Source organism: Daktulosphaira vitifoliae, unplaced genomic scaffold, assembly GCF_025091365.1.
Source record: "Daktulosphaira vitifoliae isolate Bord-2020 unplaced genomic scaffold, ASM2509136v1 Scaffold_5, whole genome shotgun sequence".
Taxonomy (NCBI): domain Eukaryota; kingdom Metazoa; phylum Arthropoda; class Insecta; order Hemiptera; family Phylloxeridae; genus Daktulosphaira; species Daktulosphaira vitifoliae.
In genome coordinates, this window is record NW_026099576.1 from 22,115,018 (window position 1) to 22,139,778 (window position 24,761).

Here is a 24,761-nt window from a genome sequence, read left to right on the forward strand (position 1 = left end):
AATTTAACTTGAAAAAATGTTAAAAATCCGAAATTAACCGTAAATACTTTTATTAGTTAATTTTGGTTTTAAACTTTATAAGATCAAATTTTAGGTTTTTAAAGCGATTAAATAAAACTTTGAGTTACTGAAGGACGTCTAACTCGTTAGATTTGTTGGGTCTGAATTATAACATCTAAAATATTATATTGTAATAAAAATGCAAAATGAAATACCTTAATTGAAATAAATACCCTATAAATAAACCGTTGATTTATATAAATATCGTGTGACAATAAACACCGCTTTAATTACTCGTTACAGAGTCGTGTATTTTATATGTTATAACTAACTTAAGTTATGGTACTTAATTATGCTTTATTTACCATGGGAAATGTACACGAATTCATACTTTTATTGTTGTCTATGTAATGAAAATTATTTCCTTTACCTTCGTCGCTAAAAAATTAGATTTCCTTTGTGTTATGAATAGATTTTAAAACCACAACATAAACTATTATGTAAAGTGTTGGTACTTGGACAAGAGCCAAGAGTTTCAAATGTTATTATTCTTAAAATCCATAAAATAAACTAGAAACATATAAATGAGGAAAAAGCAAATCTTAATAATAGAGTTAAACATTTTTCTTTTTAGATGGAGAGTACAAAGCAAACAGATCCGGATTGCGGCAAAGAATTTGAAAAATATATGTTTATTTCTCATCTGTATGGGATGCGGTGTGCTTTTAGTGCCGTTTCATCGCTGAGCACATTGGTCGTGAAATTACTGGTAGCTCTATTGAGATATACCGACGTGATACCCGCTGATAAAGGATACTACGAAGCTGGAATGGCTGCACAAGTACGCACACGTCTTAAATTTAGTGGTTTTATATTATTTGACTTTATTGCAGTCGGTTTTTTAGATAAGAGTCATAAAAATATCATGATCGTACTAGCAGCAGAGTTTATTATAAAACATGTGTATTGTAAAATTTCAACATACTATTGAATTTATATGTTTTGATAAAATTATTTAAATTTAACAAAAATTATAACTCATTAGACAAATTATTGCAATAAGATGTTATACACTACTTAGAATTTCTTATTGTAAACTTGGAAATTGTTATTTTTCTTTGCAAAATAATGCCTCGTGAAATTTTTAAACATGTCAGTTTAACGTATCAACCCCTTCAACTACAGATGAATAATATCTATAATAGGTGTTTATAATTACAGAAAAAGTAATTTTTGAGAGTCATTTTTTCCATAGTCAGCTGTCATATTCAATTCAATGTTTCAAGTCTCTTTTCTTATGACATAAACAATAGCACCGATTTTTAAAACGCTCAATTATAACAATCACCTTTTACAATTGAATTGTCGTTGGTTTTCCATGACCATTTCAGGGGCCAATTGATTTTAATAAAAAAAACGTGTCATATACATATGTGTTGGAGAAATTATGTTAAAAAATAATTTTATTTCAAAACATAAATAAAATTTGTTGAAAAACGCATAATTGTCTAACAACGTCGAAGTTTATTTCTAACTTATTATTGCTGTCGATGAATATTCATTTAAAATTAAAAAAATCATATTAAATTTCGAGGGGAAAATGATAAGTTTCCAAAAAAAAATGTTCAACGCGATTTCGTAACCATTAAACTTATTTAATAGTTTATTAAGCTTATTGAGAAGCTTAAGGCATAACGTTTGTGTACAGCAAACATGTATATAAATAGTAAAATAACTTTATACGCGTTGAGTAACGCACATGCAAATATCGCTTATCTAAAATAATATGATCGCGTTAACACATATTACACTAAAATATAAGATTTTAACACAAAACAAATGGCGCACACTCTCGTAGGTATTTGAAAAATCATAAAATTATCAACACCATATAATTTGAATAGCCACACGGTATTTTGAGCCGTAAGAGACGGTTCGTGGACAAGTCGAGAATTGTTCAAATAATAAGTGAATAGAATGATGTCGCCAAAGTTTAGAGATACTATAGTGTATATATATCTATAAACGTTGTAATGTCACGACCTGGAACTATCGGATTAAGGAAAGGTGTGATTTATTTTCCAACTAAATTGCTCGGTGATTTTTCAACGAAAGATCTATTGTTGTACATCACATATTGTCTATTATTTAACTCTCTTATTGTTGTCGATTGTTGCTGTAATATTTAGGACGGAAAACGGTATGCGGAAGCATTTGTGTTCTTAAACCATTATTTGGATATAACGGACGCCATAACGGAAGGACAAAACGAAATGGTGGACGACATAGACTTACGTGGGACGGATTTCCCTACAAACGTACCGCTACCCCAGTCTTTGTATACGACCGCCGAACAACACGAGCAAGTCAGGGATTGGATCCTAACCAACGCTATGGACCGAGATACTAATCAGGTAAAGCTCAATTATTTGACAGACAACAGAACTCCACATGTTAAACTACACTAATAATTCGCAACGACACATTTTTGATTAAAAGAAAATATGAAATATCGGTTAAAGTTTATTTTTGTCGAACCAAATGAACAAAAATAATTAGTTCGTTAACATGAAGCTTTTAATTACCAAGCCCGAATAGTGCAGTGTAGTTTTTCAGTATTGCGTTGGTATAATAATTATAATAATAATAATCACAACAACGATTTACTTAGCTCTGCCAGCAAAGCGCCTTGCGCAGTACTGAGCTAAGTAGATTTTCTGTAGATCTTATCTATAAATAGATAAACGAATTAGTTAAACAAAATAATGACGTACAAATTAGTGATTTCAACGAGTAACTTAGTTTTCATAGTCAAAATCAAACTCACGCCTACACACAGTGCATTTTTTACTATTAACCAATATAATTATTCAAAAAAAAAAAACTATAATTTTGATAACTTTTTTTTTTTTATACTTTTTGTTACACACATTTTTCAATTTATCATCAATCATTAAGCATTATTATATGCGTTCCTGATATTTTATTAGGGTTTCGATTTTATTTTTCCAAATAGCAACATACATATTTAACTAACTTATTTATTAGATAATAATCTAATTAGGAAAATGACTGGTCGATAATAACTTTTGAAACAGTACTTCGGAAGTTAGTAACATATTTACATTTGGTCAGGAGGAGAGGTGCGGTCGAGAAATGTCAAATAATAAATATTGTCTCATCTCCAGTCTTTGTTTTAAAATGTTAATAACTTTCGAAATACTATTTCAAAAGATGTTTTCCTTAATAGTGGTTTCCTTCATTAGATCATTATCTAATCAAGATAGATAACTCAACAAATAAGTTAGTTAATTTTGTATTATTCCATTTGGAAAAATAACTATGACACCATTATAAGGTAAAAGATATGAATATAAAAAATTGATAAATTGTGAAAAGAATGTAATTAAAATAAACAAAACTATATATATTTATATTTCTTTATTAATTAAGTGGTTTATGAAAAATAATCACCTTGTGTGCGAGCAAAATATTAAAGGACCTTCCTAGAAACTTGAAATTTGACACGTTTATACATAAAACGTGCTGTGGGACCTTTGCGTGGCTTATAATTTTTGATTGAATGGCAGTTCATTTTATCCGCGTTACTCTCATTGGTTATGAGCTGAGCCCTCATCCTATGGGTAGTATCCTGCAAGTCCCCAACTTAATCTTTTTTACAGCAAAAAACAACCTATCCATCAATTATCTTTCATATTAGTTATCCCTTGTACGCTAAAAAATTTCAGTAAAATCAATAATTTTTTGTTAATTTAAAATGGACAATAAATTTTTGTTGAATAAACAACATTTTTCGTTAATAGAATAAAACATTTATCAAGCAAACAAATATTTTGTTTTAGTTACACAATAGAATAACTCGTCGGCTGTATTTTATTTTCAGTACAGCATTGTTAAAAAAAACCAGCTCAGTGGGGGGGACGTGGTATAGATGGATCAAGTATAATGATATCTGACAGTGATTTAAATCACAATCATAAAAAACGCTTCGATGCAAATCTATAGACAGTGTTTAATTTTAAAAAATTTATTTAAAAAAAAAAAGTATGTCGAATGAAAGAAGTATATAAATATTATTTCTCATAAAAAAATTATATTGATTGAAAAAATATAAAATCCAGAATTTTAACACAAAAATGGCTACGGTATGAAGACAAAATAAAGTACGAACATTTTTTTACTCCATAATAAACTATATTACATAAGCTTTAATTTAAAATATATATAAAAGTGTCAGTATGTCCGGAACACTCAAAAGTTAATTTTTTGTGAAAAAATTGTCATTTTGAATCCGCCTGTGGGTAAAGAGTCATATTTATAAAAAAAATATACCAAATAATAGGTAAAGACATCAATAATCTATATAAAAAAAAAAAAAATTATTGATATGTTCATTTTTGGCAAGGTTATGGTAGTTTTAAGTAAAACAATTGAAAAAATTAGCGATTTTTTAAATTTGTAATTTTTTTGGAGGTTCCCCCATTTACGGGGAACGAGGGAAATTTTTTCAATTTTTGAGGGTAATGTCTTCGACTAGATACGATTTGTGATCTTTTGACGTATCGTTGAAAGAAATCGGTTTGGTGAAAGCTGAGAAAAAGTGATAACAGACACACAAAAAAAAAAAAAAAAACATAGCAAAACCAATACCTTTTCAGCTTCGCATTGAAGCTAAAATGTAATATTCATATTTTAAAAGTCGAAACGTTTGATTAATGACACTATAATTATATGGAAAATTAGTGAGAAATTAAAAAATTTCCTTGTTTCAAACATTGATTTCGTTTTGCAAGACAATTGTCGGTCGTTATCTAAATTTTTGGTTTTTTTTTTTGTCGTCAAAATAAAACTAATAGAATTTGTTTCGTTTTATAATAACGCAATATTTACTTAAAAATTCTACACACTTGTTTTCGAAAAAAATTCAAGTGAAATAAATTTTTTAGAAAATTTATCGTTTATTTGATTATTGTAATAAAAATATCTCGTAAAATTAATTTGTATATTTTAATTATATAATAAAATTTATTAACAATACTACCCTCCAGTTTTTAGTATAACGTATAAAAAAGTGTGACGAGTAATAAAAAATGTATAATAACGACTAAATCACATAAAATCAAACAAAACAAAACTAAATAAAAAACATAACAATGATTCATTAAAACTTATGAGGTACAATAGATTTGAGGAAAATACTACTGCCAGCAAGCTAGTGATTTTTAAAATAAAAACTATGTGAGGTAATTTCTCACATGCAAAGAATGACTGGTTAATTCATTAAAAGGTAAAAAAATATCAATAACATATGAATACCAAAAAACATTAAATATCGGCAATGTTTGAATATCGAAAACATAAAACATTATAAATCCATAATGTTTTAATTATTTAAAACGTATAACGCAATAATATTATTAACTTTTAAACTGTCATAAGGTAAAAACAAAATAAATAATTTTGATTCAAAACATGATCACACTCAATTAACTAAAACTGTGGTTTATAATATAAACTAAATTCAATTATATTTACAGTAAAATGGTAAATATTAAATATAGTCGTTAATGTTTGAGCTGATACTGTATAATTTTTATCTGATTTTCACTATACAATAACAAGGAGAATAGTTTAATTTTCCCAATTGTTCTGATATTGTCTCGGAGGAGTAATTTCAGTTGTGCTAAATGTTCACATAAATTTTGGAAAATGACTGTTTCCTCGTATGTTTTTGATTTTTTCGCTTTAGCTCAAAAACTAATAAATTATTTAATTCTTAACACAAAACTCTTTATTAATTAAGCAAATAAATATTACTATCTACTCAATTATGATAGTAAATAACTTTCATATGAAATATCACGTGCACCACCTTAGAGGAATACAAAGAAATGATATGCAACTCGGTATCTCCTTAACTAATAATTTATATACTTAAATGATAAAAACAAAAACAATCACCTAACCCAGTTATTTGCATTGTTTTATAATAGTATCATCATCACGTGAAAATAGTAATGACTCATTACATTTCATTACTAATAAGTGATATAAAATTTTTCAAAATAAAAGTTATATTTTTAGATAAAAAGGTATTGACTCACTCAATATCTATAAAATTATAAAACATAATTTTTACTTCTACGCAGTATATAGTACCTTACGTTTTATAAGTTCCGAGAAATACTTTTTTCCTAATACCTCCCATTTCATTCACAAATTTTTATCAACTTCAGTTTTTAAATGAAAATGTATGTGTTTAACTAACTTTCAAATTAAAAAGTGCTTTGTTTATAAAAAAAATATAACATTAATAATATCTTTAAAAATACTATTCCAAAAGATTTTATTAACCAGTCCTTTTCTTAATAATGAGAAAATGATCCAATAGAAAAATTATTGGTTGTTTAACTTTTAATTCAGTATTTTCAAAGTTTTTAACACTTTACTATAATCAATCACAGGAGGTGAACATTGATGTTATTTTTCATATGATAAGTTAGAAATAAAATACAGCTAACATTAAAAATATGTAATAAGGCAAAATCATTTTATTAAAATATGTTTAAACAAATATAATGTTATATAATTATAGAGCCTACCATTGGATCATCGGCAACTGTATTTATCCAACTTAACAGCTCCAGATGGTAGTAAATTCTCTGTTTGTGTTATATCTGGGTGGCCAGTCATTGATACCAAAAAAAGTGCAAGTATTACATTTGAAAGTGGAAAGGTAGCAATAAAAGACGACTGGACAAAAGTTATGACAGTTTCAAAAACAATTCAATCATCGAGTATAAAACAAGTTATAGAATTTGTAATAAAGTGGTGTGGACCTCCAGCACAACAATACTCATTTCACTAATTTTATTCAATATTAAAATTACCAAAAAGATATAAATAATTGAATAATATAACACTTTAAACTTTTTTCTTTTTTACATTAACAGTTTAAATGTAATTCTGTAATTATAAACTTATATTAAACAGATATTAAATGATAATATGTATGAAAATGTCTAGACTTAATTTGTCAAAAAAAATGAACAATCTCTTATCAAATAATTACACTTATTACATAAATTTAACAATACAACTTTAGTTAAAATATTTTTAATTGAGAACAATGACATCATACTAAAATGTTTAATAGCAGTCAATTAACCTACAGTAAACAAATCACCAGCAGATGGCAGAGGTGCTAAACCTCCTTTTACACTTGGTAACTGAGCTAAATCGGGTAAGTTCTGTAAATGTGTATTAACCTCTTGTCGCACTTGACAAACTTTTTGCAATTTACCTTGATACTCCTGAAAACAAAATTGTAATATTTAGATAAATAAATATAGATAAATTCGAAGGATTTATTGCTTAATTTAATAAAAAACCAGACGAACATGTAGATTCTTGTGGTTAAACCGAAAAAGTACCCAACACATAGACAAAAACTAAAAAAATTATTTTATCAAAAGCAATGTTCAAGTAGTCTTATAAAGTGATTAAATTATAAAATAAATATTTGCCCCATGCCAAATGGTTTAATTAACTTGTAATAATTGAAAAACTATACATTTTCTATTCTTTTTCTACCAAGTTTATTAGCATAAATACTTATGAATAATCATTTTAATAATATTAAAAAAACTAAAAAATAAAAATAAAACTGACCTGCAATCTTTGTTCAGCTTGATCAATTAAATCTCTTTGGGATTGAATAAAATCTTGTAGCATAGCAGTTACTTTTTTACGATCCTCCATTTCACACACTAATCTCGTATTATAATCAGTCAATAAAGCTACAGCATCATTAACTTTACGTAAGAGATCTTCAGCTTCACTCTTACCTACAATAAAAACATTTTTACTAATTAAGTATTACTGTAAGAGCTATTGTTTAATAACTAATAGAATTATTGAAATATTAACACAATAAAAATACCAAAAAAAATACATAACATTGGAAAATTAAAATGTATCTTAATGACAATAATAGTTTGTATTAATTCAACCACCACATTAATAAAATGTTAATGAATGGTTGTATTAAACTTATATTTAAGTAAAAATAAAATAAATTTTTTCACATAATGTTATAAATTAAAATCAAATTGAAGAAACTCTCATTGAAATTAGAGCTTAAATAGAAGAAATATAGTCATACATAATTATTAATACAAATAATTTTTTACAGCAACCATTGGACAACCATCAGGAGTAAGTAAATTTTATAGTTTAATGAACTACTGATTTTATTAAAATTATAACAAAAAATTATTAATTAATAATTATTTATTAAAAATCATAACGTCAGTAATGGTAATAATTTTTAATTAGATGAGTTTGATAGTACAATAATATTGTATCATAATTTTTTATATATTGTATAAAAATAAATTTTCTATTTCAATTAAAATAGAATATAATTCATCAGGTAGTTTAAGACGTAACATATATTTTAAAACAAGATTTAATAATAGAATTATAGTGGAATCTCAATGATTCAAAAAACTTGATAAGATAAAATAAATTTTTGTTTCCTTGTGAAACTCCTTGAAAGGAAATCTATAGATAACTCTTAAAAATGTTTGATTTATTGTTATTTCTTACATTGTTGTTTGTGTTTGATTATCTGATTGAATTATATGTGATAAATTAACCTGATAAATTTTATTGAGTTAATCATCATATTGTACTTTTTTATTTTATTCAACTTATACTCCATTACATTATTGTTAGTTTTGATCAATTAGTAACATGTATATTTAAAACTTTCCAAACTGAATTTACCCTTTAAAATTATGATAATTAAAAAAATTAAGCCATAAGTCAACAACCTAAATTATTTATGAAAACACATGTCACTAAAATTCAATTTATCAAATTTCCCATAAATAATAAAGTTTTTACATAATTTATTATTCATACTCATTGTAAGCTTTTAGATGACTTCAACAATAATAAAATACATTATAAATATGATTACATAGATAAAACATTATTAATTGAATATTCACAGTAAACCTTGGGGTCAACACTAATATATAAAATTTAATGTTTCTTTTTTGTAAATGTATAATATCCAAATAACATAAAAATGTATGATAAAAACAGTAGTAATGCTACATTTTTAAGGTTCTATTGATTACATTTGATCTGAAATGAGCAACTGTTTCTCATAAATAAATGTTACAAAAAGCTAAGTAACCTTTTAATTGAGATAACAAGCTCACATCTGCAATTTCTGGTGGAAGTTTGGAAATTCTTTCTCGTACTACTGCATCACATGATGGTGCATTTTCTAAATCCTGTAAATTAAGATTTAAGATATAATAAAATTGGAAGAAATAGTGACATTTGATAGTAACACATAAGATAATTTTTGATATGGAACAAAGTGATTTTTTTTATCACCTTTTTTCACACAACACTAAAATTATTTAACCATATATTTTAATATTTTGGTAAGTAATAGTATAAAATATGATTAAACATTGCTATTTGAAAATTGACAAAAGTTGACACCACTATAAGAAATAGCGGATGATCTTAAATCATTTATAAATAAAAAACCAGAATTTTTTTTTTAATATTTATTTTACGAGCAATTAAGTGGCTTATGACAAACAAATAACTCTGTATTGATCTAAACACTATTTTATGAAGTACATAAAAAAAAAAATTATAGTTTTTTATCAATTTCTCTTGGTTATTAATTAAATGAAATACCTAATAAAAATATCTCCAATAATTATATTAAGGTGTTTAGAATACAAAGGATAAGTGGTATTTAAAAAAAAATGAGTTAAAAAAGCATTAGTCTGAAAATTTATTGTTTTATTATCATAATTTTTTTTTAAAGTACATATAAGTCATGAAAAATAGATTTCATTTTACATTAGTTATTTGAAAACTAAAACTAGAAATCAATTTCAAGTTTAAAAACAATTCACTCATACCTTTTATGTTCTAAATGCTTCAATTGTTATTTTATTTATTAAATTAATTTTAGAAAAAACTTTTTTCAATTTTTTTTACAACATAAAAATGTAATGCATTAATGCTACCTAATACATTTCAATTTCTAAAAAAAGTTAATGAAATAAAAAAGTAGAACCTATGTAGAATATATTAAATTACTATAAATAGAAATAAAATGCATTAAGTTTGAAGACAGTATGAATTCTACAAAAAATAAACAAAATTTTTATTTCAGTAATATACTATTTAACACGGCCGCCGGGGATTGACGGCCGGTTATAGAAAGTGTACCGGAAATCATGTGAAAAAAAGAGGCACGGTACGGGATTAGAACCCGCGACCCAAGGCGTCGTAAAGACAAACCTTACCACTAGGCCACCGTGCACTTATGATTCAGATCCCGATACACTTTCATAGAGGTTGATAACGTGATGTGCGGCTGAGGGAAACACGGTACCGTGTCATATTAATAATAATATTTTAAACTTTCTTAAGAAAATAAATTATTTATACATACATTTAGTGCTTTGATTAGTTCTTCTGGTTCTGGAGGATCATTAACTGGAGTTTTTGGTGATAAAGTAACATGCAACTCTTTAGTACCATCAATTTCTACAACAACTTCTTTTTCTTTTTTTAATCCATTATTTTGTGGTTTGGATTTTTTTGTTTTATGGTTTTCTGTGTGTTTAACTTTTTTATTTGGTGGCTCATCCGTTGAGTTATTTACAGTTTCAGTAGCTACAAAAATTAAATGAAAATATTACTATTTATCTTTAGTAAGAAACAGTAATTGATTAAATATATACCAAAAGAATCTTTGAATTCGTCAATTTGAATTTTACTGTAAACACCTCTTTCCTCCCAAATATTTAATAACCGTGTCAAGCTCTGTCTTGTTTTCAGAGTACAATTATTTAATGAAATTTGTTTAAAAGCTTTAGCCAGTTCTTTGCCAAACTCTTGTCCATACTCAGGTCCTTTTTTTTTACCATTTTGGATAACATCATTTGCAAGGTACATCAATGTTAATTGTTTGGCCTCATTTCCTAAAAATTAATCAAAGTTGTATTAATAATATTAAGTGATAAATACTTGAGTACTTTTTAAATAATAAAAATATAAATAATGAATATACAGACTAGTCTACGAAGTTTTATCAAATCTAATAACTTTTAAACTACTAAATACTTTATTAATACTTTGCATTATTATTTTTTATATATATTTCAAAATAGTCATTTTTGATCTTTTTTTATAAAAATTTTTGGTAGATTAATAACAATTTCATGGTGAATACTTATTGAATTATAAGTATTTTAATACATAGGGTAAGTATGTAGAATATATATATATATATATATATATATATACTCTTGTATATATTATAAATGTACACCAGTACAAGCTTTACATATCTAGATATCTTTAAAGTAACACAAAGTAGCATTAAAAATGTCTTTACATATAATAATAATGATAAAAAATGTTTTACTGTTAAAGTATAAACTATAAATACAAGTATATCATTATCGTATAAAATGTTTTATGAAAACTATTATAATAAATCATATAATAAAAATACAAGTATGCTTAATAGCATGTTAATAGATATTAATAAATTTCTTATTTTTAAGTCATATAATGGTATTAAAAAATATTCTATTAGTTCTTCTATCATATAATTATAAAATTTCATAATTGATTAAATATTTGTTTTTAAAATACTATAAAAAGAATTAATCAAGAAATAAAGTTTTAGCTAATATTTATTTACCTGTTGATATTTCCTTAGCCCAAATTTTGACAACTGTATGAGCATACTTTCGATGATGAATTAACCAAAGTGATAAAGTTTGAATACTTTGTTGTGATGAATTTAGTTCTTTTAAACGTTTATTTAAGCCACTTTCAGTAAATCCAGACATATTATACGAGTAAAATATGTTTTTTTTACTTTTGGTATCAAAAATTTTAATTTTACATTTTATTTGTGAACTACTCAAATTAGCAATGATTTGATTACGTTTATTTTCATGTTGTAATTTATTTGATGGTTACCTAAATAATAACTAATATTAAACTCTAGGTCTTGGCGTATTATATTTTATTAAATTAATAATTATTAACTAAAAAAATTATACAATAATATCCTAATGGGCTTAATGAATATTAATAAAATACATTATTCCAGAAAAGTATTTAAAAATTATTTTAAAAAAAATGAGTTAACAAATATTTATATTAATACTTACAATATTGTCTTATAAAGAGTATAATACGAAGTGTATTTTGAGCCGACAGTTAACAATTAAACTACAAAACCAACTAAAGACTCATGAAGACACACTAAATTGAAGTGAAATTTAACCATCACATGTTTAATGTTTACATACTACGTTTTTCAAAGAGTTCTAACACAAGTGATGTTTTTAACCTCATTGTAGAACCATTAACTGATAAAAAAAAGTTTTATCTGATAATAACAAAACCAACTTGGTTACGAGAATTTATTTGTAATTTACACAGATAAAGATAATAAACTAGTATTGCTAACTGTGTTACATTGTCTGTGTTTTTCATAGATAGCCGCCATCTTATTTAAGGCCAAAAATTTTTGTTTCTTATACTTCGTGTACATGTTATTTTGTTATCAGAGCAATAAATTGTTAATGACAAAAATGTTTGTATATACTATTTAGGAAAAAAATGGCGATTATTTGACTTCAGAAATTATCATAAAATAGCAATCTAGTTAATTATCTATTTCTATATTCAAATTCGATTTATCCACATGGCTTACAATTTATAATTGTAATTTTTTGTATGATAAGTTTGCTCTGATAATAAATTAATTTGTATACGAAGAAAAATGTTTGACCTCAAAAAAGATGGCTGCTATTATGCTTTAATGTGAACATAGGCAATATAGGATAGGTTGCGATCTAGTTTATTTTTAATATTTATGGCTAAGTCATTTATCAATATTTTTTATACATTTCAATATTTAACCACAGGCTAAATCAGAATGGTACACTGATAAGAAATTATACAGTCTCTTAAGAAAATACGGTAATTTTGGCTAAATTACATCCAGTGCGACCACCAAATTAGAAGAAAAAAATACTGTATCAAATTCTTTGTACCTTACGCTATTTTTTATCTTGGCGGTCGATGATTAAAAATGTATACAATATGATTCATTTATAATGGACCATTTAATTAATTAAAAAATAAAAATAATATTGACAATTTTTGGTTTTTATTTTAATCATAGGAGAGCAAGTGCCCTGTACCAACGACACCGTCTCCCAACTCTTAAACAAAATTACAATAGATTAGCTAACTCTCTCAAGAAAGTTTTATCTAAAAATAAAGATCTTTCATTTGAAAATTACATGACTAACCTCTCGGCCAAAGATAGAAAACAACAAAACAAACTCTCCAATATAAAGCCACATCGCCCCCAATAAAAAACCCAGATGGTAGTCTTGCTTCTTCTGATGCTGAAAAAGCAGAACTATTCAAAAATCATCTTCAGGAAACTTTCCTACCTAACCCTGAAACATCCTCAATAGCTACTACAAACACTGTACAAATGTATCTTGACTCTCCTCTCCCTATATCTCTACCAGTAAAACATTTCACGCCCAGTGAAGTAAAATATACGATACAAAAATACTCGCTTAGGAAATCCTCAAGATTTGACTTAATTACAGCCGAAGTCACCAGATGCTTACCAAAACGTGCAATCATCGTTCTTATCCACATTTTCAACGCTACCCTAAGGCTCTCATACTTCCCTCTTCTATGAAAATTCTTTAAAATCATTTTAATCCCTAAACCAAACAAACCACCTGACTCCGTAAATTCTTACAGATCAGCTTACTACCGTTTTTCGCCAAAATACTGGAAAGGGTTTTGCTTCCGATCATGTTCGATAAAAATTTATACCTGACTATCAATTTGGTTTTCGTGCTCAACACTCGACTATTCACCAAGTCCATAGAGTTGTTGACGCCGACTCTTTTGCCCTCGAAAAAAAAACTTTACTGCACCTGCGCATTCCTTGACATATCCCAGACCTTCGACAGAGTATGACACGAAGGTCTGCTATACAAATTAAAGCAATTCCTACACCCAACATATTACATAATACTGAAATCATATCTCACAGACCGCTACTTCCAGGTTCATTATGGCTCTTCAGACTCTAATACAGCAGGAATTGCGGCAGGTGTTCCGCAAGGCGGAATACTCTCCCCAATTCTTTACAATATTTATACATCCGACCAACCGACTACGCCCAACACTTTAGTAGCAGACTATGCGGATGATAAAGTCATAATATCATCCAGTCCAGATCCTATTATAGCCTCCAAAAACCTACAAAATCATCTCTCACTTATGGAAGATTGGTACAAAAAGTGGCGATTTAAAATAAACCAAGCCAAATCAGTACATACTACATTCACACTTAAATTATCACCATGTCCAGAGGTATCAATTTTTGGCGCTCGGATCCCCTCATTCCCAAACGTTAAATAACTCGGGCTAACTATTGATCGCCGCATTACTTGGGCTCAACACATCAAAGCCAAAACATCACAATTAAACTCCCGTTTAGAAATACTCAAAACCCTAATCGTCAACAACAAACACTTAAACCTAAATATTAAACTACTCCTTTACAAATCTCTCCTAAAGCCAATCTGGACGTACGGCTTACAGCTATGGGGCAATGCAAAAATTTCTAATCTAAATAAAATTCAACGGTTCCAAAATAAAATACTTAGAAAAATTACCAGTTGTTCACCATATGTGTCAAATCACTCTCTGCATAAAGATCTACGTATGAAAACAATTCAAGAAGAGGCAAAAAATTATTATAAACGTTTCCACCTACGCCTTAGCTCTCATCCAAACGAGCTCATAAAAAATCTATCTTCATTAACCATCCCTGGTAACCCTCCTCGCCGCTTAAAGCATAAATGGTGCAGAGACCTACTCAATTCATAAAAAAAAAAAAATATGTGTATAAGGATAAAACAAAATAATTAAAAGACGAAAGTGTCATCGGTGGGTGGCTTCTTCATTCATTATTTCATTCTTTTTTATCTTAGCTAATACTCTTATTGTGTTGTTTGTGTATATATTAATAAAGAAAAAAAAATTAATTATATGTTTTTCTAATTTTTTTTAATTCTGTTATTTTTAATGTTCATTAAGGTAGTCCTTAATTTTAAATGTTTCCATTTTTGTTACTTTATATATATGCAAGGGTGGACTTAGGTTTGTGGGGGTCCCTTGGCTGCAGCCCAATCAGTCCTCCCCTAAATCTGGCTCTAGGGCCCCTTATACATAAACAAGGAAATATATTTTTTTACTTATTAAATAACAGTTATTATCATATTTGTGATACCAATGTATACCAAATTTGTGGGGGCCCCTGGGCTGCAGCCCACTTAGCCCTCCCCTAAATCCGGCCCTGTATATATGCTAAAATCTCCCAATTTTATAAAAAAATCGTGATAACTTATAACATATTGGCTTAAAAGTTATATAGAAAAGGTATTAATATGGGTTTTGTATTTTGATTAATTGAATAATTATTGTCGGATTTATAAAAAAAGACCACCAGTATCCATAATATTAAGAGACCCTTATACCTAATCCTAGGTCTCAGTTTTCAAATCTTTATTAATTTATACTGAAATGATAAGTCTCATATCCTGTTTCCTTATCAATATTTGACCAATCATTTATTTGTTACTTTAAATCAGTATTGATATATTTTAAACATTTTGTTTTAAACACTCAAAACAAACAAAAAACGTTTTATTTAAAAAGTATATTTTAAACAAGTAAGAATAACATTATTTAAAACAATAAAAATGTTTTTATTAAATATTTTATATTTATTAATGGAAATTTAGTTTAAAAGTCACATGTTAACAGTTAAATGTATTTAGTGTCTACGTATTAAAAAAAAATTACCTATTTAAATTAATAAAACTTTATTAACCATGTAAGAGGCTTGAGTGTTTTAACACATTTTTTTTTAAAAAGATAATTTTTATAAGGAAATCCATGAGCCTAAAAGGTGATTATTTTAGGCTAATTTCTGGATGATAAATACTGATATACTTGTAATTGTAGGTTATATCCAGTTGATCTTCATTCAAACTATAACCCAAATATCTAGGATCAGTAAGTAAGCTAAAAAATAATAGTCTGTCTAAGCCATTTTAAAACAGTTATAAATAACTCTAACAAACTTTCATTGCAAATTCAACCTCAAAAATATTTTTAAATCTAACCAGATGAAGATAGCATCACTAATAGAACATGAAAGAGCTTGTACTCTATCTAAAGTAATTGAAATCTTTTTAAGTGTAGTTAGGAATATTTTAGTACTATTTTTAGATTACAAAGTCTTATTTTGTCCAACTCTATTAGTAACATTTAGTTTTGTTTCAGATGTCTACTAATGCTAACCCACAACAGAATTTATTAAAAAAATCTTTAATATTTTTAATGTAATACATAAAAATATAAATATAAAAATAAATTATTATATAGTGTTCAGTAAGTAAAGAAATGGGTTTATATTGTTCTCATTGTTTGTAACAATTGACCTGTTTCTTTACTAATTGAACACTCTGTATAATTATAATTTATTTTATTACATTAAATGTCATATAATATTTTAAACTATTTTCCAAGATTTTTATTATTCATTTTTTTTAAATTAAAACGATTAAAATAATTTTTTTTTAACGTATTTTTGATAAACCCTGCTCTACATCAATTTAGACAAGCAAAAAATTACGACATCAAAAGCATCATCCTTTGAGATGATGTTTTTGATGACATAATTTTAGCTATCGCATCATAGAGCTCATAGAGCGCGCCATAATAAATATAATAGAAAATATTTTATATTTAGCTTCATAGAAATCGAAGATAGAATGCAAAAACATGGATTAAAATGGTAAAAAAAATGGTAGCACAATGTGGACGTGGTTGGGTTGGGACAAGTATAGATGATATCTGATAATGATTAAAATCACTATCGTAAGAAACGATTCGATGTAGATAGTATTTAATATTTAGAAGGAATTATTGAATTATTCCAATAGCAACATCAAATTTTATTTCCTTCATTATTTCTGAGTAATAGTTCTTTGATTTATAAGTATAATACGAATTTGTATTAAGTAGTAATTTGTATAAGTATATACTTATTATAGAAATTAAATATAGTATGAAATTGATATTCAATAATTTAATTTTTGATATCATTTTGACTTAATAATAACGAGTATTTACATAAAAAAAATAATTTAAAACAAAAAAAATTATATTCTTCAAATTATTATTTATTTTGATTTTTAATATGTTAAAAATTATCCGTGCAAAAATTCGTTACAAAATGTCATGTTTAACTTATTTTTTTGGTACCAAAAGTTGTTTTTTACGAAATTTAATGATAAAATAAGTTGAATTTTTTACCAAAACCTTCATTTTTCAACTTGCAAGTTTAAGATTGACATCATTAAATAGAAAATTTTATGAGGATTTAAAAAACCATATTGTTTAGATTGATATGTAATCAGGTACTTATATAATTACTAGAAACAGTAAATTTATGAGAAAAGTTTAATTTTTCGTTAAAATCACTATTTTTTACATTTTTATCGTAAATAAATCACTTCAATAGAAGTAATACTAATCATTTCTATGTAAGTCTTGGTGTTTAAAAAGATGCTGTAATTTGAAATATTTAGATTTTAATTATTAATTAATTATTTAAAAATAACCCAAAAAAATCATTTAATAGTATATGGCGACGAAATCATAGGTGAAACTAAATCCGATCCGACTAGGCTATGATCAGACCTAAAATTTATGACCGTTACCGGATAATAATCGTAAAACTTGATCAGTCGATGTTCCATAGGAATAATATTACAAAATTATATGTTATACCCACTGTACAATTAATGTTTCAGTACGTCGGGGGGGCATTTTTTTAGTGTTTCATACGTAACATCACTTTGAAACATAAATAAGCTGTTATATGGTTGTTGTTTTTGGTTAATACAAATTAAGTACAAAGTAAATGTCCACGCGATATCATTTTGACTTAGTACAAATTTGGTACGAATGTAACATACATACTACGTTCCTCCGAAATATTATACTATGTATTATAACTTGGAAATTTAATTATAGAAATATATTAAAAAAAAAAATATTTTGTTATAAGACACTGTAATTGCCCATCAATACCTGGAAAATCCAAAAACCTCATGTGACGTATGCCTTCAATCTTTTATTTTAAGGGATCGGCTACAAACGATCAACAACTCTGCAGTAAACGCGTTATTATGTTATGTACAATCTTACAATTTTTATGTTAGTCTGTATAATTATATAACTATTATTAATTGTTTAATTATAATTATTTTTTTTCTTATATTTTTTAATAGTAGTTGAACAAACAAAAAAGGTAAGTTATACAATTTACATATTTACACTTGTTATAATACCGCGTCCACACTTAATAACATTGCCATATAAGTACATTTAGTGGTGTAAAATTTTAAGGATTGCAACTTATTAATCAATTTGGAAATCGTTTTTTAAAAACTCTTACAAATACCAACTTGAAATTTTATGATGTGACATAAATAAAGTTTTAAAAATTTATTTATTAAAACTTTAAAAATGTATAAAATAATATATATATAAATAAAATAATATATATATATATAAAATTATAAAAAAATGTTTAGGAGAAGTTACAACTAGATACTTCAAACAAATGTTAAAATTGGAAAAACAGAAATTAACAACATCTTCAAACAAATCAAAGAACTCTAATATGCTTATACATCCAATATTAGAATCTGGTATGAATTCAAATTTAGATGTTAATTGTAGTTCTATATCATTGTCTCTTAATGTAATAGAAAATTCTTTAGTTACATCAATTAGATGGTATAGAATACTATAAAGCTACTGAACTAAGAATGTTTGTTCTACACTCAGGATTAATAGTTTTAAAAGAAAATTTAAATAAATTAAAGTATTCTCATTTTAAACTCTTGGTGTGTGCAGTAAGAATTTTAATATCTCTTGATACATGTCAAACTTCAAATGATTTAGCTCAAAACTTACTGAATGAATTTGTTTCTCAGTACTCTTCTTTGTATGGGGTTCATTCTGTGACTTATAACTTTCATAGCTTATTACATTTTCCTATGTATGTTAAAATTCATGGTTATCTTCATAATTTTAGTTTAATTTGAAAATTATTTACAATACATAAAAAAATTAAAAAAAAGTGCCAAATATTCTCTTTCAGAAGTAACTAATAGAGTTATTAAAAAACAAAAACATTCAATATCCACTAGTATAATTCTTGATCCTATTGTCACTTTAAATAATTATAATAAAGTAATTATTAATACATGCAATAAATGTGATAAATATATAATATTAAAAATAGTGACATTGTTATGGTTAACCACATCATAAACCAAAAAATGAATCATTTTAGCTTCGATGCGAAGCTGAGAAGGTATTAATTTTACTATGTTTTTTTTTTTTTTTTGTGTGTGTGTGTCTGTCTGTTACCACTTTTTCTCAGCTCTCACCAAACCGATTTCTTTCAATGATACGTCAAAAGATCACAAATCATATCTATTAGAAGACATTGCCCTCAAAAATTGAAAAAATTTCCCTTATTCCCCGTAAATGGAGGAAACTTCCAAAAAAATTACAAATTTAAAAATTGCTAAATTTCGAAATTTTTTTTTCTTAAAACTGTCATAACTTTTTCAAAAATGACCAAATCAATATAATTTTTTTTATATAGATGCTTATTGTCTTTACCTATTATTTGATATATTTTTTATAAATCTGACTCTTTACCTGCCTACAGGGGGGATTCAAAATGACAACTTTTTCAATAAACATTTACTTTTTTAACTTAACTTTTGAAAGTGTTCTGGAAATACTGACACTTTTATATATATCTTAAATTAAAGCTAATGTAATATACTTAATTATGGAAAAAAAAAATTTCGGACTTTATTTTGTCTTCACGATGAAAATGGCTAACGAATGCTATTTTTGGGTGAAAATTCTCTATTATTTTTTTACATTTTTAACTCTATAATGCTATAACTTAAACACTATCTAAAGATTTGCATCGAAGCGTTTTTTTTTTTGATAGTGTTTTTAATCACTGTCAGATATCATTATACTTGATCCAACTATGCAGGTCACTACTGTGCCGCGACCCCCCTGTAATGGTTTTTTTTTTATATTCAAAATTTTTTAATTCATCTTCAACTCTTATTGAGTCTATTACATCTTCCATATTTCTGATATATAATTCAAATGTTTTTTATTTGTATATCTAATGAACAAGCAGTTATATCAATTTTAAATCGTTCACTTTTTGCAATACCTTATTAAATTAACTTATTAACACAATCTGGGTATAAATTATTAATTATTCAAAATGCATTCATTTTTGTATAATTTTTATATTTTATGAGTATGTTTACTAATTATTAGATTTAATAGCCTACTATAATGTTTCATATAATTGTAATATATTGTGATACTATTTTAATAATTTGTATAATATTGACATACATACATGGTTTAATACAGTTATGTTTATTTTCGACTTGCTTCAAGTGATGTTATTTTTGTGTGGTGGTTATGTATTTAGTCTAAATTATTATTTATATGTTAATAACACTTATTGTTTCAATAAACATAATTAATACAATTAAAGGTGTTTTTAATGTACTAAAAAGGTAAAAAAGTTCTGACTACTAAAGCCCAAATTTAATATTCCATGAATATTATTATTGTTTTTTAATATACGTCACGGTTATAACATTTTATCAAAAGATTAAAGAAATGTTTATTGTAAGTACATCTAGCATATTATGACGACATTATCTTTAAATTTTCCGGTAATATTCCAATCAAACATACACACAACGTATCTAGGGGATGTGTATACAATGTTTGAAGGAAACATACTATTATTGCTTATAAATAACAAACCTTAAATATTTTATGTGTTGAAAAATAAACGGTTATTAACAAGCTCGGTGATATCGCCTTTACATAATAGTAATAACGTATGGGTGTTACATGTTCCCATGAAACGTTTTAAGAACATCAATGATATGTAACATTGCACAGTGGGTATACACTTAAATTATGGTAATCTAAGAATTTTATATTAGCTAAATAATAATAAGGAATTAAGTCCTAAACATTAATAGCGGTAAAGTTTTTACCGATTTAAAACACAATAGATTAACAATTGTATTTCAAATCAGTAAGTTTTAATTATCATTTTATTAATGTAAATAATTATTACGAACACCAAATAGTGATTTTGAAGAAATATCGTTGAATATTGACTAGTAGTAATCAAACATTTTTTAATGCGCTCTAACTAAATTGGTTTGACTATTTTTAATAACAAATCTTAGAACAAGAACTAAAATTTTTATCTTCTATTGATATTGTATAATAGAATCTTCTAGTATCGAATTGCAAAATAACTAAATAGAAAAATTTAGGATGGCCAATTTAATTTATCTTTTGTATATATTATCCAACTGGTAGGCTATATTCACATAGTTTCACTAGAATACGACAAAAAAAAACAAGTTACTGAAAACTTGATTCAATGTTTTTGGCCCGATCTAACTCAAAGGTATAGTTTCGCCTAAGAATGTTATAATAACAAAATCCTTCTAATTAATATAAAAAATATTTGTTTGGTTATTGGGTTACATTGGTATAATCAATATATATACTTAAATTAAAAAATATGAAGTATATCTATATAAATAATTATGTAATAATATAAAAAGACTAATTAAGTTCTTAATATTTCAATTGTAGCATATGTTTTAACACCAAAAATTACATAGTAATCATTTGATTGATTTCTATTAAAATGATTTATTACGATAAAATTGTAAAAAAAATAATGATTTTAACGATAATTGAGCTTTTCTTATAAATTTACTATTAATTATAATTGTACTAAGTTTCTGACCGCATACCAATCTACACAATACGATTTTTTAATTCTCATAAAATTTTATATTAAATAATATTATTTTAAAACTTGCAGTTGAGCTAAAAAAAGTTAAAATCTTCAACATGTATTATTATAAACTTTCATAAAAATCAACTCTAAAGGACCAAAAAAGAGGTTTTGAATAGAAATATTTCACGGATAATTTATAACTTGTAAATAATCTGAAGTAATATTAGTTTGTAAACATTTTTTTTGCTTTAAATTAATTTTTAATATGTAACACTCGTTTCTTCTAGTTAATAATAGTCTGAAAAAGAGGTAATAGAAAAAATCTCATTGCAGATTTGAAAACAGCACAAAAATTGTTTTAGAAAAATATTCTTTGGTCTAGAATGTTTTAGTAATACAATTTTTCTATGTCATTTAGTATTAAACAAATTCTTAATTATAGTCTTAATATTCTTATTATTTGTGGAGATATTTAATTTTAAAAATGCATATTTAAAATAAAGTAGTTTTATTACTTTTATATTTTTTAAGTAGATCTAAGGTCTCTATAAAAAATTTTATATTGATTTATCATTTTTTAAAAAGTTATAACAGTTTTAAAAATGTCAAAAATTAACGATTTTAAGAACTTAATTTTTGGGGACATTCATCCATTTACGGAGGATAAAGGAAATTTTTTAATTTATGAGGGTAATGCCATCAACTAGATACAATTTGTGATCTTTTAACGTATTGTTCATCAGTATCAGTCCAGTGAAAGCAGAGAACAAGTTGTAAGAGATACAAAAAAAATATAACAGTAAAATTAATACCTTTTCAGCTTTGCATCAAAGCTAAAATCTGTTGTCTAAAATTTTTTAAAAGGGGAAATCGTTATCGTGACTCTCCTCTAATGTGTGCTCCAGGATAATTATGAGGTTTATTTCTTTCAGTAACGAAAAAATCAACTTCTCTATTTCGTTTTTATTAAAAAATTTCCACTAGTACTCCCCTAATTTGAATATGACTTGAAATTTTAAATATTTTTTATTGGTGATGTTTTTCTTTAGGTATTGCGATAAAAAAAAAATGTATACAATTAAACATGCCCAAGTTAAAACCTTATTTGCCATAAAACAAAAACATATCATTCTTGAAAATTTTGTTATTGTTTGGTTTTGTATTTTAATATACTAATTTGTTAACAATATTATATTTTTTAGATCTAACGAGATAACTTTGCCCTATGCGTCAACTTGCCCTGCTCTCCTCTATATTAGTTTTTTTATGGGCAATTGTAAGACCATTTCTGTCTATATAAAACTACGTAAAGGAGTATGTATATTCCTACTAAGTTAAATGGTTGCATTTCCATCTTTGCAACTAACGAAATGTTTTAACAAATGCGTTTTTTAAGTTTTTCAGGACTGGAGTAATTTTAATAGATTTTTCTTCAAAATCAGCATGAAGTCAGTTGAAGGTCAAGTTGAGCTCTAAGAAACATAATACAATAAGCTTTCTAAAATAATTATTTAGTTATTGAAATTCTATATGGCTTTACTTAAGGAAATTTATGAAAATGTCTTAAATTATCAAGCCCCTAATTTGTGTGTGTACTTGGTTTCCAAATAATATGAGATATGAGTAACATTATTTTAATATTTAACAATTTTTAAGTATTCATATTTAATTTTTACTTTAAATATTTCAATTTTTGTTAAATCGTGAAATTTTAAATCACTAAAAATATACTATAAATCATCTCAAAAAATAAGTTCTTTAAACATTAGAAAACCACATTTTACTAAGTATTTGTTATTAACATGACGTAAATAAATTCTGAATAATATTTCTAAAATACATGAAAAAAAAAAATAATTCATAAATTTTAATATTATATCTGGATATAAGAAACAATTTTATAAGTTAGCTAAAGTTTATTCATAATTATTTTAACAAAAGTTAAATAAATATAAGCATAGCAACCTTGGTATTCTAAAATAAATAAAATTTAGAAATGTTAGTGTTCGTTTAATAGATATATATTTCAAAATTCATGAATATTTTAAATTGTACCTACATTTTTGAAAAATACTTCAAGGTTATCGACAAAGACAATAAATTTATGTGATTTAGGCTAAGAGAAATCTAAATAGACAATTTTTATTATTTATTATTCATTTGTTTATTACCTAGTTCATTTGAAATCAACAGTTAGACATTTTTAGTAAACATCATGTTTACTAAAGATGTTCAGAAAAAATGGATTATTTTTTTCTTATCTATTTATAATAACCGAATATAATATAAAACTAGGAATATTAAGTATGCTTATTAAGTAATTTTATAACTAACCTTTTTTCTTTTTGATTGACAATATTATTGATATTTTTTATTTAAAGCCTGAACTGCATTTTTTTTATAAATATAAGAAACATGGTATGTATTATTGGTAATTATCTTTTTATTAATTTATATATTGTTATGAGTCTAGTTCTTATAGCATAGGCTCATTGACTTAATTGTTATATCAGGGTCGTCGTAAAACAATTATAGTACCATACAGAATTATAGTCATAACTCACTACTAAATCGCATGTTACTGTTTTGTAATTTTTTTCCTGACTTTCCATCACCATAATTTAGCCATATTAAAGAAAATGATACTTTAAATATT

At 25.6% G+C, this 24,761-nt stretch overlaps 2 protein-coding genes and 1 long non-coding RNA gene across 4 annotated transcripts in view; 2 read left to right on the top strand and 1 right to left on the bottom strand.

Annotated features, from left to right (window-relative positions):
* Positions 1 to 6,889, top strand: part of LOC126906816 (intraflagellar transport protein 172 homolog) — a 49,930-nt gene extending 43,041 nt beyond the window's left edge. Inside the window, exons 29-31 of the mRNA XM_050687688.1 lie at positions 635 to 841; positions 2,190 to 2,414; positions 6,617 to 6,889. Coding sequence (XP_050543645.1) covers positions 635 to 841; positions 2,190 to 2,414; positions 6,617 to 6,889 — 705 coding nt within the window. The remainder of the gene's footprint in view (positions 1 to 634; positions 842 to 2,189; positions 2,415 to 6,616) is intronic.
* On the bottom strand, positions 6,555 to 12,390 carry LOC126906823 (regulation of nuclear pre-mRNA domain-containing protein 1B-like). Its single transcript, XM_050687705.1, has 7 exons — positions 12,258 to 12,390; positions 11,780 to 12,063; positions 10,812 to 11,051; positions 10,520 to 10,743; positions 9,230 to 9,329; positions 7,693 to 7,868; positions 6,555 to 7,334 (listed from the first exon to the last, which is right to left on the bottom strand). The coding sequence occupies exons 2-7, from the start codon at positions 11,928 to 11,930 to the stop codon at positions 7,185 to 7,187; spliced, it is 1,041 nt and encodes a 346-aa protein (XP_050543662.1). The 5' UTR covers positions 11,931 to 12,063; positions 12,258 to 12,390; the 3' UTR covers positions 6,555 to 7,184.
* A 6,233-nt stretch (positions 12,391 to 18,623) lies between these two features.
* Positions 18,624 to 23,837, top strand: LOC126906837 (uncharacterized). 2 transcript variants are annotated; one of them, XR_007704358.1, is made up of 4 exons: positions 18,624 to 18,737; positions 18,804 to 18,920; positions 23,308 to 23,419; positions 23,502 to 23,837. It is a non-coding gene; the product is annotated as an uncharacterized LOC126906837 (long non-coding RNA). The 2 variants fall into 2 exon arrangements; XR_007704359.1 differs by lacking the exons at positions 18,624 to 18,737; positions 18,804 to 18,920 and adding an exon at positions 20,691 to 20,958.
* Positions 23,838 to 24,761: the final 924 nt, after the last annotated feature.

What these genes read in the sequence shown, in the direction of transcription:
- LOC126906823 (XM_050687705.1), bottom strand. Translation starts at nt 11,930, where the DNA reads ATGTCTGGATTTACTGAAAGTGGCTTAAATAAACGTTTAAAAGAACTA. An exon ending in AACTAATCAAAGCACTAAAT is followed by an intron (nt 9,330 to 10,519) that starts GTATGTATAAAT and finishes CTTAATTTACAG; the next exon opens with GATTTAGAAAATGCACCATC. An exon ending in AAGCTGAACAAAGATTGCAG is followed by an intron (nt 7,335 to 7,692) that starts GTCAGTTTTATT and finishes TTTTGTTTTCAG; the next exon opens with GAGTATCAAGGTAAATTGCA.